This window comes from Camelus dromedarius, chromosome 3 (assembly GCF_036321535.1).
Source record: "Camelus dromedarius isolate mCamDro1 chromosome 3, mCamDro1.pat, whole genome shotgun sequence".
In the NCBI taxonomy this organism is placed as follows: Eukaryota; Metazoa; Chordata; class Mammalia; order Artiodactyla; family Camelidae; genus Camelus; species Camelus dromedarius.
The window spans coordinates 92,513,879-92,535,748 of record NC_087438.1 but is presented as its reverse complement, the minus strand read 5'-3'; the positions used below and the strand labels follow the sequence as shown (position 1 = coordinate 92,535,748).

At 49.0% G+C, this 21,870-nt stretch overlaps 1 protein-coding gene across 1 annotated transcript in view; it reads left to right on the top strand.

The window, feature by feature from the left end:
- Nucleotides 1-21,870, top strand: part of FSTL4 (follistatin like 4) — a 379,397-nt gene that overhangs the window by 306,645 nt on the left and 50,882 nt on the right. Inside the window, exons 7-8 of the mRNA XM_031449010.2 lie at nt 1,004-1,170; nt 14,353-14,473. Coding sequence (XP_031304870.1) covers nt 1,004-1,170; nt 14,353-14,473 — 288 coding nt within the window. The remainder of the gene's footprint in view (nt 1-1,003; nt 1,171-14,352; nt 14,474-21,870) is intronic.

Here is a 21,870-nt window from a genome sequence, read left to right as displayed (position 1 = left end):
TTCCCAGGTCTGTGCCTCACTCCACACCTGTCGGAACTCCCCCAGGTCCCAGATCTTTTCTGGCATCCCAGAATAAACACAGGCCCCCAGAGCCAGCCCACCTCCCTCCACTCATGCTGCCTCCGCTGCCTCCCCAATCTCCCCAAGTAGATTTGGGGGCAGAGCAGAGGGTGGCAGTCCAGTTCGTGAGCTGGTGCCTCTCCCTCCAAACCTGATCCCATTTTGGCTTTGAATGCTCTGAGTTTGATTTTTTTTCCTAAATCCTGAGAATTTCAAGAGGCCTGTGATTGCAGGGAAATATTTTAGACCCTTCGCATTTGCCTGATGAATGATTGGTCTTAATGCCAGTTATCAAGTGTAAAATGGTAAGGATTAATAATCTGTGCAGCCCAAAGTACACTTCAAAAAACTAAAGGCTGCACAGTGCACGGTCGTTGAACAAAAAGCCAAATCCAAGTTCAGAGAATCCTTAGACAGCAACAGACCTTCAAAGGTCAGCCAGTTCACTCCCCAGGCTTCAGACAGTGCAACTTTTAATTTGCCCCCAGGTGGAGGAGAAACCTGTCCGCCCGGTCAGCAGAGCTTGACTGCGCTTAGCGAGGCCTCGGCTTCCCCGGGCCCGGCGAGCACAGGGCAGGGCCCAGCACATCTGGCCCTGGTCACAGCGGGGCGGCCCACATGGCCCAGGCAGGCCACACAGGGATCTGTGGCTCGGCTCACAGATCCACAGCCCAGACACTTCCGCTGCGCTAGCTGTGGTTCCTGACCTGATTTGACTCACAGACCTCTTTGAGTAGTTAATGTATTTCAAATGGAAGTCGCATCCCTGGTCCCAGGAGATGTGTCCATCTGTACCTTCATTCAGCACAGTGTGGACAATGTTCCTTTTCCCGAAGCTGCCCAGGCTCCTGAGCTGCAGTCGACCCCCCACGGCCCTATCCCCTTCTAGTGAAGACTCCACCCCCTGAGCCTGCCCCTCACTGCCTTCTCCTTTTTCCTACAGAGGTGGTTCAGCTCAGCCTCGCCCCCGAGGAGAGGGTCAGTGTGGCCACAGTGACCGTGGGGCTGAGCACAGTGCTGACCTGCGCCATCCGCGGAGACCTACGGCCACCCATCGTCTGGAAGCGCAACGGGCTAGCCCTGAACTTCCTGGATTCGGAAGACATCAATGTAAGTCACTTGGCTCTGACTCTGAGCACAGACGCACCTCCCAGGGAAGCCAGCTGTGCACCGTGTGGCAGTGGCAGGGCCAGAGGGCTTTCTTTTAACATCCCACGTGGGTGCCTTCCAGCCTGTTGTCTGATACCTGGAGGTACCAGAAAATCCAAGTCCCATCCCTTGCAGAGATTAGTATGGTCGGGGGCAGCTGTGGCTCACTCTGGTGGCTGTAAGCTGCCAGCCAGGCCCAGAATAAGGTGGACGAGGGAGGCGCAGTGGGCAAGGCAGGCGGTCTCCGTACAGGCTGCAGCCTCCAGAGCCAGGAGGTGGGTGTGGGAATGGGATGTGAGAGGAGAGGGCTGTGTAGCGAGCCTGCCACTTGAAGGGAGGGACCACAGGCTAACAGAGAACACATCGAGGCAGGAGGCTCTCAGGCAGGGAGAGCATCTGGCTGGGTGCCCCCAGGGAAGACTCTGGACCCCAAAGCTGGGGAAAACATAGACAGCTGGATGCATGGCATTCCCTGTGGAGAGCAGACATGAGCCTCTGGGCTGGGTGGGCTGGAGGGAGGGGCCAGTGGGGAGATGAAAGGAGACATCAGAACAGAAGCAGCTGCCCGGGGGTTTTGTTTGCTGAGCAGGGGATTGTGGAGGTGACGTGTGAAAGAAGAGAGCTCCTGAGCTCTCACAGCCTAGCGTGAGCAGTAGGGGTACTCCTGGGCTCTGAGGGCCTGGGCAGCCTGCCATGCGATCCCAGCATCATCTCACTCTGCCTTTATGACTTTGAGCAGCTTCTTAAACCGCTGATCCTCTGTGAATGAAGCTATTGGGAAAGCAAGGTTAGCAGTGCCTCCCTTCTTTTGGACTTGAAAAATAAAGGGACTGAGTCAAGAATATTTACTGGCCCTGGTTTGGCACAGGGATGAGGTGGCTTCCCAGAAGTTCACGTGAGGAGACAGTGATGTCACCCACGTAGGGCACTGCCAAGTGGCTGACAGGTCTTGAGCTACAGTGACAGGAGTACAAGTTTCAAGCAGACGAGGGGCAGCTGCTTGGCTCTGAGAAGGGAGGCCTGTGGGATGAGTGACTGGTTCCTGCTAGCAGCTCCAAGCAGGTGGGGGACATGCAGGGGCAGAGGGAGCTGGGCTTTGTGACCCCATGAGTTGGACCATCACGAAGGGCCAGGGTGCACCCCGAAAAGAGACGAATTTGGGCTGCTTAGATGGAAGACCATCCCAGCCGTCAGCCCTGGCCCACAATGGAATGAGCCATCATAGGAGGTAGTGAGCTCCCCATCCCTAGAGGCATGCAAGCTCAAGCAGGTGCATGGTAAACAATCCTGCTAGCCATAGAGGCAGCTAAACCCCATGACCCTGAAGATCCCTTCCAGCTCTGAGACTGCATTGTGGGGAGAGAGGTCCAGCATGAAATTCTGCAGGAACCACAAGGTTGGGACTCTTCTATTCTCTAGGTCCCTTTGGATGCACCCTAGAGATCATGAAGGAAGCAGATGGGAAGTGGGGGCCACTCCATAGTCCCACCTTGGAAAAGCTGTGCAGAAGTGCCCTTCTCCCACCCTTGTCACACCAGGCAGGATCGTTTCCTTGCAATTTCCCGCACTACAGTGAGCACAGCCTTTATCCTACTCATCTCTGAATGTACCACCACAAGCCTGGTGGCTGCTTGATAGACAGATGCTGGATGGACAGAGTTCTTTATTTTCTGAGCCTAAGATGCCCAGGGCTTGTCTGGGATCTTAGCAAGGGGAGACAGTGTCCAGTTTGTAAAGACTAGGGTGTGGGTGTATGTGTGCATGGGCACGTGTGTGTGCTGAGGTGCACATTTGTGTGTGCAAATCTCTCAAGGTGGGTTGTCAGCTTTTAATCATGATTGGCCGGTAGTAATTGATTCAGAACTAGGACAGGTCCACCTGTGTCTGTCTGAACATCCACATGCATTACTTGATGCTCTATTTAAAGACATCAGAATTAAAGACAGAGGTAGAACTCCTCTTAATGCACTGCCATCAGTTAATTACTTTGAGTATTTTTCCCCTCCCTGGAACATGCCTCCAGCACCAACTCAATTGCATTTCTACTTTTCACGGTGAGGTTAGCAATTTGCGTAATTGTGGGTGCAACTAGAGATTAATGGCCTCTTGTTACCTCCCAGGAAACACTTGCTGCTCTGGGCAAGTCAGCAGCCCACAAACAGGCAGGACCTGGTGCTTCTCAGAAACCCCCATGTGAGGGTACAGGGGATACAGGGCAGCGCCAGCCCCACAGGGGTCCTTGCCTGATGCATGAAGGCACACACACACACAATACACTCACACACACACACAACACATACAGTCACACACACACACACACACATGCATCTGCCTTCAGGAGAGGAGAGCGGCATCACGGCCTACTCATGAAGGCCCAGGCTCTGTGGTCACAGGGACCAGGGTTTACTTACTCAGCTCTGCTACTTACTAGTTGAGTGACCTTGGAAATGACTCAACTTCCCTAAGCCTCAGCTTCCTCCTCTGAGAAAAGGGCTAGATAGTAGATCCTGCCTCACAGATTATAGTGAGGAATCAAAGACACATGAAGCTCTTAGCCCATGTCCATGCTAATACCGCTCCCAGTCTTATTATTACTATTGTTATCATCACTTCTGCTCCTGCCAGATAACTCTCTCGACCCCTTGCAGCCTGAGTCCAAGCCCAGCAGCCCGCGCAGTCTAGTGAGGCTCCCCTTTCAGGGAGATGTGACCCAGGGGTGCCCCTGCTGCCTATGGTCAGGGATGAGGCTACACTGTCCAGGTCAGCCTTGATTCATCCAGGGGAGACACTGACCAGCCACCTCCAGCAAGCTCAGGGCCACCCTGGCTTGGCCATATACCTTCTCTGAGCCTGTAGGGAAATGGGGATGGGGACATCCTCCTTCAGGGGCATTTTCAGGCTAAGCGTGTGTGTGGAGCACCTGATCCAGTGCCTGACACTCAGCAGGGATTCATTCGTGCAGCCCCACTCTGGTGCCAGTGCGGAGAGCAGTCTTAGGAGGAAATCAGGCTGGAGAGCGGTGAGCCAGGTCACCAGGATTCACAGGGCATTTCTGAAGCAAGAGTGGTCCAGGGAGAACAGCTCAGGAGGGCAACCCTGGTGGAGCAAAGATCAGGGATTGATGTGTTCATAGTGCCCCCCAGCCTGTGGCATCTCTGTGGCTGCCCCCACCTGCCACTGTCAGAGAGGAAACACACTCACCGGCCCCGTAATCAGCGACCGGCTCCTACACGCTGCGCAAAAGGCGAAGCTGATCAGCCTACAAAATCCAAGGCGGGGAGATTAGAGCACGGAGAGGTGTGGGCCTCCTTTCTTTGTCATCTGTATGAGACATTCTTGATTGGCAACAAAATATTAATCACTTTTTCACTACTCCCTTAATGAGAAGCTTTCATGGGCAACAAAATATTAATTTGCCTTGTCTTATCTGTTAAGAATTCTGTTAATGAATTCAGCCACAGAGCTATTACAGAATGCCATGCTAATGGCACATGTAATTAAACTTTTCTGACTTGCAAACATCAAGGATGCCACCAGCATCAGAATCATATTTGATCAGAAAGGAAATGTGCCCCTCTAGCCCAGAGCAGAGTGAGAAGGAGCCACTCAGATTCCCCGGCGAGCAGGGTCGCTGTCAGGAGCACTCATGAGTCACCAGTGTATACACGGCTGTCCAGTTGGCAGACAGGGGGACCGTCCTCTGGATTCACTTGCTAAGTGCCCGAGAGCAGCAAGCCCTGTGCCAGAGTGTGGAGCGAAGACACTGCCCCAGCCTCGTGGGAGTGAGGTAGCCACAAACGCAGAGCGGGGTGTGGCAGGTTCTAGGGACCTGGTGTGCCCTTCCAGGGATGCCTGAGCCCCCACCCCACAGGATACCGCAGCCCAGGCCAGGAGGGGCCCTGCCTCAGCCGCACCTGGAAAACAAACCCCCCGAGTCAGAGGGCAGCACTGAGGACAGCCTTAGTTTCCTCCTCTGAGAAAAGAGATAGATAATAGATCCCCTGCCCTGCTGTGCCTCCCAGCAGTACGTCTCTGGATTATGTTACTTCTGTTTGCGTGATGAGAAATCAATACTTTCTACTCGCGCGTTCCCCAGAACTAACAAAGGGCGGCTTGGAATTTGTTTACTTCCCAGCCAGCTGCTGTGTTCTTTGCTGAAGCAGTGGTGGGTCTGGGTGGCTTCAGACCTGACCCTGCAGCCCCTACCTCAGCCCTCAAGGACCCACGGCCATTACTCCACCTCGGAAGCTGGAGGCGTGGGGGTGAGGGGTGGGGGGCAGGGCCCCTGAGCTCTGCCTGTCCTGGTCTTGGGCCAGGCCGCTGGCCGGGAGTACGCCCTTGCTGGTGTGCCCGGACCAGCCCATACCCTGCAGGCCTCCCACTGTGTGCCTGCGGTGGCCTGTGGCCCTGCTCAGCTCAGACAGCATGATACCACTCGGAGGAAGGGCACCGGTCACTCCCATGGGCCACAGCCAGAGCCCCTGGGGGAGGCTTATACTCGGGAGGAACTCTGCCTTAGGAGACAGTGAGATACTTGTCGCCGCAGATACGAGGAGACGACCAGGTTAGCCTCTGAGGGCTCTCTGGGCCCAGGGATCATACAGTCTTGTGATGAGGAAGGCACGTGAGAGGCGGGGACCAGTGGGACGTGAGAGTCCTGCACAGGAGACAGGAATGCCCCTGAGGCTTCTCACTTTTTCACCTGGACTATGGAGCCCCCACCTTCTGTGTCTCCCAAGGGCTCAGAGCCAGGCTCTGGGGCTGGGTGGTCACCCATCTCAGAGGCAGAGTCACATGCTCCTCCCCCAACCCTGGCCTCCACACTACGGGTTCTGGGGGAGGGGGAGCCTGCCTCACTTTCTGCAGAAGCAGAACAAGGTGCAAACCCACCCCAGGCCTCGGCACCCGGCCCAGACCACAAAGTAGCTGATCAGAGAGAAGTGAAGGGACCGTCCCCAAACCCAGCCTACATGCTCTGCCCCAATGGTGTTACCTGCTCTCCCCTCATAACTGTCTTCCTCACTGTCCCTTATATCCTCAGGGACAGGGGCTGCCCATGAGGGGAGCAGAAGCAGGGAGAAGACATCCCCAAAGTCCCAGAAAACAACTGAGCCCGGAGTCCCTGCTAGCGTCAGCGCTGGTGTCTCCATCATTAGTACTAAGCAGCTCCTGTGTCTGGAGGGGCCAGTTCCCGTGCTGGTCCGTTCACAAGCATCATCTCACTCCTCACACACCCCTGGGAGGCCAGAGGGGTTCTGTCACTCAGAAGGTCCAGGAACGTGCCAGGGCCTGCAGCCAACCTGCACACTCCAGCTGGCGTGCTCTGGGCTCCTTGTTCCGGGACACAGCAGCCAGCACCCAGCATTGCCAAGGCCTCGCTCTTGGGCCGCTGGGCCTGCCTCTTGCTTCCGCAGTGACCACTGCGGTGCCCAGGCTCCAGTGGATGGGGCCACAGTGGACGCGGCCCAGATGTCTGGTCCTCCAGGTCTCATTAGCCACTGGCCTTCGCCACAGCAAAGAAGGGGGCAGAAAGCTCTCAGACCAGCACATGGAATTGTTTGGCCAAGATATTCTCGGAGAGAGGAAACATTTTTCTATTGTATTCTTCTTAAAAAAAAAAAAAAAAAAAGGCCTATAACAAACCCAGGATATTTCAAACGACTTGAAAGAGCCACTCTTTTTTGTTGTTTTTTTTTCTTTCACCAAATCTCACTATTTGGGGCTTTTAAATGTCGGCAGGCAGAGTACAGTGATAAAAGCAGAAAAACAAAACCCATTAGAAGAAAGTATTTGTGGCAGTATTTGAAGGATGTGTTAAAAGGTTCACTTTTTTCCCATACCTAAATGGTGTAAAACCGCGAACAAATAACTCTAATGAAGCATATGCTCGCAGCCAGCTCTTCTTTGGAAGTGAGTTATTAAAAAGACCAAAAGAGAATGATTTAGGAGCTCATGACTCATTTAATTTTTATTGTCTTTATATGAACCAGTCATGAATCCATTGTAAAAGATGAGAGGCGTTTGATTAGCATGGAGAGCTGTTTGCAACATGCTAGACGGTGGTTGTAGGTTCTGCATGAAAATAATCTCATTACACACTTGGGTACATTTTGTTTTAAAATCTTGGAAAACAGTATACTTGAAGCACTCAGAGGTTTTGGCCAGTTCTCTCCAGCTTGTTTCAAAAGGTCTGGTTGCAGATGAATATCCAGTTCTTTTGAGCTTTGGATGAACTCAAACCACTAGGAGAATTGGCCAGACCTCTCCAAGAGACAGGACCCAGGCCCGTGGTACATCAGCCTGTGGAACTCATGGAAGGGACTCTTCCAAGTACCTCCACTGTCCTTGGCCTTCCCAGTGGCCTCCTCAGTGTCACTCCTCTTTCCCCATAGTACTGGCTTCGAGGCATCACTGTGCTCAGTGACCTCTTCTGGCCACATCTCCAAGGTACAAAGTCCCTCAGGAAGGTTCTCATCCAGCCTCCAGACCCTGAATGCAGAGCCTCAAGCCAAATCCAAGCACCTTCCCTGCCTGGGCTCCACCCGCCCCAAGCCCCACACAGGGGAGCTCACATTCAGGCTATTTTCAGGCTTTATCTACTGCAGACAATACGGCAGTGATCATTCTAATACACACCTCTCTGCACGTTGGTTATGTAGGTCTGTGAGATATGTTCTTAGAAGTGGAATGACTTCAATGAGGGTGGACGTGTTTTCTGTTTTGATAGATATTGCCAGATCTCCAAAAAAAGTCGCACCGATTTACACTCTCCAACAGCAGACCAGAGTTTTAAAAGCCACATCAGGGGAAAATTCCTGATGGCAAGCCTTGTTGGTCCCTGAAATGAGCCATGGAAGGAAATTCAGTCAAATCCTCCCTAGAGTGTTTCAGGAACAGCAGGAATGCTGGTCAGGTGCCTGGGCTGTGAGTGTGGTCCAGGTTAGAGAAGCTGGGAAGGCCCTCTTGGCCTGGGGATTAGTGATACAGGTGTCCCTAGGGAGGGGACTGCAGGGTTCCCAGGTGAAGGTAACAGGTTCCAGGTCTAGAACTTCAGTTGACCCCTGCAGTGCAGTCTACTGCCCAAGTCCCTTCCCGCCCCAGCTGGACACACCAGGCTGATCGGCTAAGGATCCAAAGCCCCATGCAGGGACTCAGGCCTTCAACTCAGCAGAGGGCTCCGTGCGCTGCCACTCACCCACATGATACTCTGCAGTCCTGGCCAGTCAAGAGGGGTCTTCCCTCTGGCCTCAGGATGGACAAGCTGAGCACTCAGAGCATAAGCCTTCTGGTGCAGGTGCCCAGGCACCTGTGTGCACTCGGACACTCAGGCTTGACCCCAGGTCAAATGCTCACTACCCACACAACTGGGTCAGACTCCCCCCATTTGAGTTTTGGAGCCAATTACAAAGTTAGAGGAGTGGTTCACACAAGACCACCCTCACTCTGACATCAATTGCAAGTTTGGGGAGTCCCCAAAACTACCTTCAGGTCCAATAATTTAACTAGAAGGACTCACAGAACTCACTGAGAGCTGTTATACTCACAGTTATGGTTTATTATCAGGAAGGAGTACAGATTGGAAGCAGCCGAGAGAAGAAGTCCACAGGGCAGAGAACAGGAGGGGCAAACGCAGAGCTTCCGCTTTCCTTTCCGGGCGTGGGCGTGGGTCCCAGCACTGATGTGTAACAACATGCCAACCAGGGAACGTCGCCCAAGCCAGTGTCCAGAGCTTCCACTGGAGCTCAGTCCCACACTGCCTGCACGGCTCACCCCTGGTCTCCAGCTGCTCAGGAGGTAGAACAGGTACCACGTGGCCTTGAGCTGCCGTCATAAATTGCATTGATGGTCTGGTGTGCGCAGGCAAACAAAGGCACATCCCAAGGCCTAGAGTTCACCTCCCAGTAGCTGAGGGCAGATGCCAGACCTCTCTCTGGGTAACCTTACTCTTCACTTCCATTCCCTGCAGCTCCCTGAGAGCCAGCACCCTAGGTTAACACACCTCCACTCATTCAACAAACACCAACAGAGAACCAGTTACTCACCAGGCACCATGCCGCACACTGCAAACAGCACAGGGTGCACAGAGAGATGAGGTGCCGCCCCTTCAGCATTCACAGTCATGGGGGAGACTGACCACGTAAACCCCAGTCAGCCAGTGAGCACACACTCCCGGCAGTCCTGGGGAAGCCTTAGCTCATGCCTGTGGCCTGGGCTGAGCCTGGGTGTTGGCAGGAGGACAGACCCCCTCTGGGCTGCTCGAGCCACACTTGACTGTCCACAGCAGTCCTCGCTAGGGGTCAGTGGCTACTCAAGCATCGCTTCAAGTTGTAGGGACTCCTCTTTGATCAAGAGGACGGGTTCTGCAGGTCCTTGCAGAGTGACAAGTCTGTCCTCTGAGGGGCTGAAAGGGAGGTGATGGGCACAGGAACCCCACTGTGGATCTGGGGTCGGGGGTCAGCTGTGGAGAGCAGTAGGTTGCAGTGTGTGTGTGCGTGCTAATCTTTACTGTGTGTACTCATGAGGGTGTTTGTGCTCACCACTGATGCATCTGGTCCCTGCTTGGTCTGAATAATCGATGTGTGTGTTCGTGGGAGTGCAGACATCTCTGAGGACCGGCCATCACCAAGGCACTGCGTCGCTCAGTGTTTGGGCCCACTGCGTTTGAACAATTATGCAGGTGGGATGTTAGGGTTAGTGAAATTCTGGGGGCCAGAGTCAAACAAGCATAGGGGGAAAGACTCTCCTTTACTTCATCCTCTTCAAATAGAGCCAAGAGTGCCCCTGAGAAGGGCAGAGGGAGAAAAGCTCTGAATAAATGTTCTAAACTGAGTTTTAACTTATAGCATGGACAGTACCTTTAACCTAACCTCTGAAATCACTCTGGAGTCCTTGTATCTGACATTTAGTCACGAAATAATCAGCACTGGTGGCTCATTTTCATATTACTTAGACCTGACTCACATGTATCACTATGACAACATCCTCCGTCTTCCCTCTGCTTAAATGCTGTTTAATACTTAAGTCTCATTTAATTACTTTCTTTATTAAGGGCAGATACTTAAGGAAAGCTTTTTAAAAGGCAAAAAAATATATCTTTAAGTAAAATTGTCTCCTTTCCAAAGACAGATGTGCATCAATACAAAGAATGGTCTAATCTGGCATCTGTTTATTTCTGGAAGGAACTTTGATTTTGCTAATACATTTCTATGCAGCAGAGAAAAAAAAGCCATCCATAAAAAGACAATTACAGAGATGCAATCAAACAGTGATAGCAGTATTCAGACACATCTCAGAGAACCTTCAGGAGAGGAAGGATTGCAGGTTTTAGTTTTATGTAGCTCCTTATAAATCAGTTTTTAAAGTAATTTCCTCACAGCCAATGAGGTAAATTTGATTTCTGTAGCAAGTGTTCATGTTCCAAAAAATAGTATGCACTTCTTCCTATAATTATATGGTGCCTATTGTTTTAGCCCAGAGACAATATTTTATTTAGTACAGAGTCAAGTTCTCCCCAGAGCCTAAGTCACAGGCTGGTAATAAGTTGGGTGCTTCATGTAGAGCCTTAATGCATCCAGCAGCCCTGCGTGTCCTTGAAAAGTGGCCGCTCCCCACACCACATCTGAGTGATCACCCAAGAGGTATGCCTCTGCTCCTGGGAGCAGTTAGGAAAAACAGAGAGGTTAAGTGACTTTGTTAGGGGCTCACAAGAGCTTTTCAGCCCAGTGCGGGATTACACGCACGGGCTCTGCCTGCTGCTCTGAGTTGAGCCGTCTCAGCCTTCCCAGGCCTGAGGATGCAGCACGGAGAAGGAGTCAGGCTGGGGAAGCGGGGACAAGACTTGAGACCACCTTGTTTGGACCCATGTGATTGGCAACATTTGGGGGCATAGGAAGATAGGAGGTGGGAGCCTCCGCTGTCAAACCCAAAGAACCAGAACCAGGGCACAGTCCCTGCAGAAAGCCTTGCTCAGTGCCTGGTCCAGTCCGCTCTATGAATATCTACTGAGGGCCCGCTCTGTGTTGGCCCCATACTAGGCCGCACAGCAGTGAGCACCGGGCACGGGGGTCCCTGCCGTCCCCCATGGAGCTCCCAATTCTAGTCAGGGAGACAGGCAGCAAAAAGTATGCTGAGTGGTAGTAAATGCGTGCCAGGTGCCCCATGGAGGTTACATATAGAGCCAGCAGATAACAGCTGAACAGACTTGAAGGGAGGGGGAGCAAGCCAGACCAATAGCCACAGGGGGTGCGGGGGCCAGCAAGTAGAATGTTTCTGAGGGGGCCGGATGCCAGGCAATGGCAAGGGGCCGCAGTGCTGGAGAGAAATGAGCAAGGGAGAGTGGAAGAAGTCAGGTGGAGAGGGGATGGCAAGTGGTCCCTGCAGACCCCCTAGGGCTGTGACTGTGGGTGAGGAGGGGTGTGGGCTGTGTGGAGGGCAGACCGAAGAGGGGCAGCAGTGGAGGTCTGTGCATCCCCAGACAAGCCTATGGTGCTGTGGCCCACGCCAGTAGCAGTGGAAGGGGTGAGAGATCAGACTGAATAAATTGTGCAAGAGAGGTCTACATTATCACCCTTTGGGGATGGGGCTTTTGTTTTGCTTTATAGTTTTCAGGGTTTTTTTCTGAGGCTTAAACAAGGCGATCTGTGTCAAGTTTCCCAGCACACAGTCAGCTCATGAGGAGGGTGAGCTGCAATTATTTCTGGGCATCAGTCTGCTGTTGATCTGTGGGAACCTTGGCCTTGGAGCTCTTCTCAGTCAGAGGAATGCAGTGATCGCAACCCCATCTCGGTGGCAGCAGGAGGAAAGGGTACCAGACCCTGAGACTGGCTTCAAGGGTTCTCCTGCTAGGAAGGGCTTGGGGGTATGAAGGCTCAGGAAGGCAGATGGAGGGAAAATGCCAGGGGACCCCCTGCACCAGACTCCCTGCAAACAGCTCTGGTGTTGCCCTTTGAGACAGTCTGTCCTGGAACCAAGCAAGTGAGGTGTTGAGGGGCCCCCAGGGTGGAGGCTGCACCCAGCTCCCCAGCCCTCTTTCAAGATACCACTCCGCCACTGAGACTCCAAGCAAAACATATTTTCCTGCCGACTTCGTTTTTGACCCAGGAAACAGCTTAGATTAGAAATATGTCAGCCCCAGAATCGACTAACCATTAACTTTTCGTAAGCAACTCCGGTATGAACCCTTTATGACTCTGTTATGACACAGGACAAATCACCTATCTGGTGTTTTATTTTTATTACTGAAGTTTCCACCAAGTGATAGGAATGGGGCTTTTTAAAGCAGAGCAATGTCTCAGAAAAAACTCTTAAGGGTTCCAGCAGCCTTCTCCAATATTTTACTCCATTGGGAGCACTTCAGAGAATTTTCTGTCTGATACTGAGAGCAGGTTCTATGCGTCCCCTCTCCTGCTTCCAGCTTGTGCCCTAAGCCAAACCTCTCCTGGGCCTGTTCCCCCTCACTGGGTTAATTAGCCAGAAAACAACTATAAAGGACTCATGATGGTTGTGGCCAGGCCTCTGGGGAGTGAGCAAGGCAGAGGGCCAGCGTTTCAGGGAGCAGGAGCACGAAGGCAAACAAGGACCAGGAGATGCCCTTGGACGACCCCGTGCCACACTGACCAGTGGCCTTCCAACCCTCCTGCTGCCAGATTGCTTCTGTGGGAAAAAGGAAGCCCAGGATGGGCAGGGGGATCAGCGGGTGGGATGGGTTGGTGTTGTCTCCAGGGGGTCATGAGGAGTTTTGCATCTTCTGGTAATGATAAGAAAACTAGTGTCCCTTATGTATGTCCTGCTCCCCTCATTGGAAAATGTACTCACAGGCATTCTCTTGCCAGATCTCTGCAACACCCCACGAGGTAGACAGGGCATATCAATTGTCTGCAGCTTACAGACGAGGAAACCAGAGCCCAGAAGGATGAAGGGCCATTTGGTCAGTGACAGAGTTCTAGGTAAAACCTGAGTCTCCTGAGTGCCAGCTCTTGGCTCCCCCGTCAGTCCTCACAGCCGACACTACCCAGTCCTGTTTGTCACCAGTGAGCCAGGACCTCCTCTGTCCCATCAGCTATGACACCACACCTCAGAGATGTTTAGTAGCCAAAGCCAAACCTAAAGAGGGGTCTCCCTGAAACACCAGGTAATTCCATTCCCTGGCATGTCTGCAGTGATGCCTGGATGGAGCCAGCACTGTGCGTGGTTCTGCAGGAAGGAATGCAGTCGGCTGGAAAGGCCTGGGGGAGTGCTGTGAGCGGCCCACAGCCCTCTCCCGCCCATTCCCCCGCCCCCTCCTGCCCATCCCCTATGCTGGCCCAATAGGCTCCCACCTTGTGAGGCTGCAGAGGTCACAGGGACAAGGCTGACTGAGCCATTTCTCGTGGGACCCCTGGCATCGGCCCCTCCCACCTCTCTTTTATGTCCCTGCCCTTGTTTTCTGTTTGCCCTCATTTTCTTCAGAATTCTATTTTCCTTCTCTTGGGTTATCCAGATCTCTGCAAGCTGCCTGCAGTTATTTTGGGGATGGAGGTGAGATCTCAACCAATGGTAGGCAAACTACAGCCCGTGGGCCAAATCCAGACCACCACCTTTTTTAAAAACTAAAGTTTCATTGGAACATAGTGATATCCATCAATTTAGGCACCTGTATGGCTATTTTCATGCTACAAGGCAGGGGTGAGTACTTGACGGAAACCCTATGGCACACAAAGCCAAAATATTTGCTCTCTGGCCCTTTAAGAAAAAGTTTCCCAGCCCTGGAGGAGGCCGCCCTCCAGAGCTTCTCAGCAGGTGGATAAGAGCCCCCAGCAAACCAGCGAATCAGCAGCCAGATTAACAGGAGGGGCAGGTGAGCCCAGTTGTAGAAATTGAGAGGGCCTTCTGTGCTGGGGAAGGTTCGAGCAGCCTCACAGAGAAGGTGAAGGAGGCCTTAAAAGGATTTACCGGGTCTGCGGGTCTGTGCAAGCAACACAAAAGAGAGATGGAGGTTCTGCTGCCCAGCCCTGCAGGCCACTCTGGCTGAGCGAGGGGCCAGGCAGAAAGGAGGTCTCTTGCAGCTGCCCGCTTTCTGTTTTCCTGCAAAACTGGAGACCTGGCTATCTTTCCCAAGCCTACTCAGCAGAGAAACCAATCTCGTTGTCTCCCTTGCCTACACAGGACTTTGGAGAGGACGACTCCCTCTACATCACCAAGGTGACCACCATCCACATGGGCAATTATACCTGTCACGCCTCTGGCTACGAGCAGCTGTTCCAGACCCACGTCCTGCAGGTGAATGGTTAGTAAATGGCTCCATGCATGTCGCCCCCAAAAGCACTCCCCAAATGATGCTCAGAACAACCCTCCTTCCCCTCCTGCATTTGCTGTTTTTAATAGCTGACCCCAAAGTATCCCATCTCTCCCATGAGTAAAGGGCGCTGGGCGAGGGGGTGGGGCAGGGGCAGAGTCTGCCCACTCATTTCCAGGTCTGGCTTCACCCAAAGCCTCCGCTGATGAAGTGAGTCCAGGTGGGAGGGCTTGAGTCATTTAGGTGAGTCACGCCTAGCAGCTCCAGCAGGCCCCTGTGGAATATGGAGTGTGCCCTGCAGGTGACGTGGTGCTGGCTAGTGAGAAGCAGACACTGTCTAGAACACACCCCTCCTCCTTCAGGTGCTGTGGACCTGTATCACTTGTCCAGTTGGGAGGCCTTACTCCCTCCAACAGTGGCTGGTTCTCATTTCGCTCCCCGAGAGGCTCAACAAGCCTCAGCTTGGGCCCAGCCAAGCAGAACCTCAGCAGGCTTAGCAAGTTTGTCTTTGCTACTCAAAAGTCAGGACTCCTAGAAATTAGGAAGAATTAACCCCTCCTGATGACCGCATAACAGTTACAATAGCCAGCCTGTCCTGAGCACTTTCCCTGGGCAGTCCCTGGGCTAGCACAGCACGTGGACTCTCTGAGTCGGTATACTTCAACCCACTGTAGGGATGAGTCTCTCGGTAAGGTCATTTGCCTGGGGTCACACCACTGGTAGATGTCATTCTAGACCCAGGGCTTGTGCTCTGACCTCTGTCACACTGCTGGCCACTCCAGCCATCACAACAAACAAGCTGTCACAGTGCCACGGCAGATTAGCATCTCAGAGCAATCAGACGTGTCCAGCCAAGCCCAGCTGAGCATCATTGCTATCACCCAACAGGCTGAGCAGGGTGTCCGTGCAGCAAGGAATGATGTGAAAGCTCCCAGATCCTTTGTGCCTGCTGGTGTCTACGCCTTCAGTTCTGAGATAAAGTGAGCACGGTGTCAAGAATGATTACATCATAAGGTTCGATGTCACTGACCTCTAATATCCTGCGTAACAATCATTTAAGGACAACAGAATGAGCTCAGTTTTCTCTGCATTTGTTCTGTTGGATGTTTTAGGGACTTTTATGTTCATACATGCCTGAGCCATATTTTATTAGTATTTCCCTTGAGCTGGGACATACTTAATTTGAGTGGGGAGGGGGTTGTGGCTGTGCTTGTTGGCTTGAATCCAGGCATACAATGAAGTTTCTGTATTTCATCAGAAAGAACCCAGGGGTTCCTAGCTCCTAGTTAAAGAGGGCTTTACCATCCACAGCTGGCAAGCGGTGCCCAGCAGCGTATAATGTCCATGAATGTGTGATTGCAGAACAACTCCACGCAGTTTGGCCCAGGTCCCTTGGGTCCTCAGACCAGCCCAGGAAAGGGAATCACCCAGTGGTCCCAGAACCTCAGTCCAGCCCTTTGCATCCTGCCCCTACCTCATAAGAACCAAAGGCACAAGGAGAGGGCTTGAGCCTGGTCCCCTTCATTTCCTCCAGAACAAATCTGTGGGGAGGGGAGGGAAGTCACCTGTCCAGGACCCAGAGTAACTCATGGGTGGGGGCCTGTCCTCACCTCGGGCTTCTGGAAGAGAGTATGTGGTCTGAAACGCTTTCAGTACATTAATGGCAGGTGCACGGTGCTGGGAGGGCCCTCGGGCCCGTGTTAGCCCAGAATTCTGAGACAGAGCTCATGGTGTGAATGAACCAGTTCTGCACTCCTGGCACCATATCCGGGAGCAACGCCTAGGCCCACAGACACAGTGAGGTGTTGCTGGGCCCAGAGGAGACAATGGGCTGCTCCCTGTCGCTACCTGGGTGGGAGGTAGACTGCAGCTGGCCCTGGGGGGTCCTGTTTGAGCCTCGCCCTCCACTCCCACCTCACCACACCCACCCACCACCCAGCAGTTCTCAAGAGGCTGCTTTGGGCCCTGGGGAGTCTAACCAGAAAAACCTCCACCACTGAGATCCAGAGAGAGGCCCACTTGAGATCTATTTCCTAATTGCTGAGAGATTTAAGACTTCTCTCCCAGCCTGAGTACTGGAGTCAGGCAGCAGCACACTGGGACCTCCACGTTCTGTGGTGGGTTTTCTCCCTCGTTACGGCGCTCACTGTGCTCAGCTCCCGAAGGCTGGGCTGGTCCGGGCCACTTGGATGGTCCTAGCTCCACAGGCACATGAGGTCTCTGGGCTGGGCTGACCTCCATGTACTTGGGGGTGGCATTTGGGTTCATTCACCAGCTCCCTCATGGGAGCACTGTACTAAAGTAGAGCTGGTGTTGCCTCCCAGTTGGGTCCGTTGCCTGCTGACCTGGGAATAAGATTTTCAAAGTATTCCAGAAGTTAATCTTGCTGCGTTGACTGAGAACAAAAACTGTCATATCTGTGTCGGAAGGTGTGGTTGAAAGTAGAATGGTATGAAAGACACAATTACAATAGAAACATCTACTGAGTACCTGCTGCCTGCTGGGCACCACTCCTGTTTCATAGATGAGGAAACTGGGACTCAGAGCAGTTAGGTGATTTGCCCCAGACCTCCAGCCCTACAGTTAGTAACTGCACAACAGATCTTGACACCAAAGCCTCTTTTGTTTTTAATTTAATTTTTTTTTCTTATATATATATTTTATTGAAGTATAGTCAGTTTGCAGTGTTGTCAGCATCTGGTGTACAGCACAGTGCTTCAGTCATACATGAACATACATATATTCGCTTTCACATTCTTTTTTACCTTAACTTACTACAAGATATTGAATACAGTTCCTTGTGCTATACAGTATGAACTTGTTTATCTATTTTATATATATTAGTTAATATCTGCAAATCTTGAAGTCCCTATTTATCCCTTCCCACCCTCTTGCCCTGCTGGTAACCATAATTGTTTAACAATGTGTGAGTCTGTTTCTGTTTTGTAAATAAGTTTGTCCTCTTTTAGATCCCACATATAGGTGATATCATATGGTATTTTTCTTTCTCTTTCTGGCTTACTTCACTTAGAATGACAATCTCCAGGGCCATCCATGTTGCTGCAAATGGCATTATTTTATTATTCTTTATGACTGAGTAGTATTCCATTGTATAAATGTACCACAATTTCTTTATCCAGTTATCTGTTGATGGACAATTTAGGTTGTTTCCATGTCTTGGCTGTTGTAAAAGGTGCTGCTATGAATATTGGGGTGCATGTATCTTTTTGAATTAAGGTTCCCCCTGGATATATGCCCAGGAGTGGGATTGCTGGATCATATAGTAGGTCTATTTTTAGTCCTTTGAAGAATCTCCATACTCTTTTCCATAATGGCTGCACCAAACTACATTCCCACCAACAGTGTAGGAAGGTTCCCTTTTTCTCCACACCCTCTCCAGCATTTGTCGTTTGTGGACTTTTGAATGATGGCTATTCTGACTGATGTGAGGTGATACCTCACTGTAGTTTTGATTGCATTTCTCTGATAATTAGCAATATTGAGCATTTTTTCATGTTCCTATTGGCCATTTGTTTGTCTTCATTGGAGAATTGCTTGTTTAGGTCTGCTGCCCATTTTTGGATTGGGTTGTTTGTATGTTATTAAGTTGTATGAGCTGTTTATATATTTTGGAAATTAGGACCTTGTCAGTCTCATTTTTAGCAAATATTTTCTCCCATTCCATAGGTTGTCATTTTGTTTTGCTTATGGTTTCCTGTGCTGTGCAAAAGCTTATAAGTTTAATTAGGTCCCATTTTTTTCTATTATTGCTCTTATTTCTAGACAGCCCTAGGAGAACATTGCTGAGGTTTATGTCAGAGAATGTTTTGCCTATGTTTTCTTCTAAGAGATTTATACTGTCTTGTCTTATGTAGAAGTCTTTAAGCCATTTTGAGTTTATCTTTATGTGTGGTGTGAGGGAGTATTCTAACTTCGTTGATTTACATGCAGCTATCCAGTTTTCTCAACACTGTTTGCTGAAGAGACTGTCTTTTCTCCATTGTATATTCTTGCCTCCTTTGTTGAGGGTTAATTGACCACAGGTCTGTGGGTTTATTTCTGGGCTCTCTATTCTGTTACATTGATCCATATGTCTGTTTTTATGCCAATACCATGCTGTTTTCATTACTGTAGCTCTGTAGCATTGTCTGAAGTCTGGAAATTTTAGGATTGTTTTTTCTAGTTCTGTGAAGAATGTCCTAGGTAATTTGATGGGGATCACATTAAATCTGTAGATTGTCTTGGGCAGTGTGGCCATTTTAATGTTACTGATTATTCCAGTCCAAGAACATGGGATATCTTTCCATTTCTTTAAGTCATCTTCAATTTCCTTAGTCAATGTTTTGTAGTTGTCCATGTATAATTATTTCACCTCCTTGGTCATATTTATTCATAAATATTTTATTGTTTTGGATGTTATTTTAAAAGGGATTGTTTCTTTACTTTCCTTTTGTGATATTTCATTGTTAGTGTAAAGAAATGCAACTGATTTCTGTATGTTAATCTTGTATCCTGCTACCTTGCCAAATTCTTTTTATCAGCTCTAGTAGTTTGTGTGTGGAGCCTCTAACTTTTTCTATGTATAGTATCATGTCATCTGCATATAATGAACAATTTTACTTCTTCAGTTCCAATTTGGATCCCTTTTGTTTCTTGTCTATTTGCTATGGCTAGGGCTTCCAGTTCTATATTGAATAGAAGCAGTGAGAGTGGGTATCCTTGTCTTGTTGCAGATTTAGTGGGAAGGCTTTCAGGTTTTCACTACTGAGCACTATGCTAGCTGTGGGTTTGTCATAAATACCTCTTATCATGTTGAAATATGTTTCCTCTATGCCCACTTTGGTGAGAGTTTTTATTGTAAATGGGTGCTGAATTTTATCAAGTGCTTTTTCTGCATCTATTGAGATAATCATGTGATTTTTGTCCTTTCTCTTGTTGATATGGTGTATCATATTGATTGACTTGCTGTGTATGTTGAACCATCCTTGTGTCCCTGGGATAAATACAACTTAATCATGGTGTATGATCTTTTTTATGTGCTGTTGGATTCTGTTTGCTAAAATTTTGTTGAGGATTTTTGCATCTATGTTCATCAAGTGACATTGACCTATAATTTTCTTTTTTGGTAGTGTCTTTGTCTGGTTTTGGTATCAGGGTTATGGTGGCTTCATAGAATGAGTTTGGGAGTACTCCCTCCTTTTCAATCTTTTGGAAGAGTTTGAGAAGGCCCAGTATGAGTTCTTCTTTGTATGTTTGGTAGAATTCCCCAGTGAAGCCATCTGGTCCTGGACTTTTGTTTTCAGGGAGGTATTTTACTGCTAATTCTATTTTATTTCTAGTGATCCAATGTTCAAGTGGTCTATTTCTTCTTGATTCAGTCTTGGTGGTCTGATGTTTCCAGAAACTTGTCCATTTCTTCTAGGTTGTCCATTGTGTTTCCATATAGTTGTTCCTAGTTCTCTTACGGTTTTTGTATTTCTGTGGTATTGGTTGTAATTTCTGCACTTTCCTTTCTTATTTTGTTTTTTTGTGTTCTCTCTCTTCTTATTGGTGAGCCTGGGCAGAGGTTTGTCAATTTCAAAAAAAAAATCAGCTCTTGGTTTGATTGATATTTTTTCTATTTTTAATCTCTATTTATTTCCTCCCTGATCTTTATTATTTCCTTCCTTCTGCTGACTTTTGGTTTTGTTTGCTCTTCTTTTTCTAATTCTTTTAGGTAATAGGTTAGGTTGTTTACTTGAGATTGTTCTTGTATTTTGAGGAAGGCCTGTATCGCTATAAACTTCCCTCTTAGCACTGCTTTTGCTGCAGCCAATAGATTTTGTGTGGTTGTGTTTTCATCGCCATTTGTCTCAACGTATTTTTTAATTTCTTCTTTGATTTTGTCATTGACCCATTGGTTTTTTGGTAGAATATTGTTTAATCTCCATGCTGTTGTTTTTTTCTCCTTTGTTTTTCTGTGGTTGATTTCTAGTTTCATGGCATTGTGGTCACAAAAGATATTTGAAATAATTTCTATCCTCTTAAATTTGTTGAGGCTTCTCTTGTGCCCGAGTACATAATCTATCCTAAAGAATGTTCCATGTGCACTTGAAAAGAATATATGTTCTGTTTTGGGGGGGATGTAATGTCCTAAAAATATCAACCAAGTCTAACTGTACTATTGTGTCATTTGGCATCTCTGTTGCCTTATTGATTTTCTGTCTAGAAGACCTGTCCAATGATGTTAATGGGGTGTTAAAATCTCCTACCATGATTGTGTTCCCATCAATTTCTCCCTTTATGTGTATTAGTATTTGTTTTATATATTTAGGTGCTTCTATATTGGGTGCATATATGTTAATGAGTATAATATCCTCATCTTGCATTACTCCTTTAATCATTATGTAGTGTCCTCCTTTATCTTTTTCTATGGCCTTCGTTTTAAAGTCTGTTTTGTCTGAAATCAGTACTGCTACTCCTGCTTTCTTGTCATTTCCATTTGCATGAAATATTTTTTCCATCCTCTCATTCTCAATCTGTGTGTGTCCTTCTCCCTAAAGTGGGTCTCTCGTATGCCACATATTGTAGGTTCTTGTTTTATTATCTAATCTACCACTCTGTGTCTTTTGATGGGAGCATTTAGTCCATTGACATTTATGGTAATTATTGATAGACGTATGTTTATTGCCATTTTGAACTTAGTTTCCATTTGAACTTGATTTGGTATTTCCTCTTTGTTCCTTCCTTTTTCTTTTTCTTTTTCTTTTTGTGGTTTGATAATTTTCTTTTGTATTATCTTGGTTTCTTTTTGGTTTTTATGACTCTATTGTATGCCTTGGATCTGTGGTTACCCTGTTTTATGAATATATTAACCCATTACTACATCTGTTTGCTTTAAACTGATAGTTATATAAGCTCAACGACATCCTAAAAAGAATGAAAAAAATTTTTTTAATCTATATTTTCTTGCTCCCCTTTCCCACCTTTAATGATTTTGATGTCCTCTTTTACATCTTCATGTTTATTTTGTTGTAGCTGTAGTTACCACCTTTCCAATTATGGTTTTCTCCTTTCCATAGCACCCTGCTTCTTTTCTATTTAGAGTAGACCTTTCAATATTTCTTGCAGCATAGGTTTAGTATTGCTGAATTCTTTTAGTTTTTGCTTGTCTGTGAAATTCTTTCTCTCTCCTTCTATTCTAAAGGATAGCCTTGCTGGATAGAGTATCCTAGGTTGCAGCTTTTTTTCATTCAGGACTTTGAATATATCCTGCCACTCCCTTCTGGCCTACAAAGTTTGCGTTGAGAAATCATCTGAAAGCCTTATGGGGGTTCCCTTGTAACTGACTCTTTGTTTTTCTCTTGCTGCCTTTAGAATCATTTCTTTATCTTTAACCTTGGCCATAT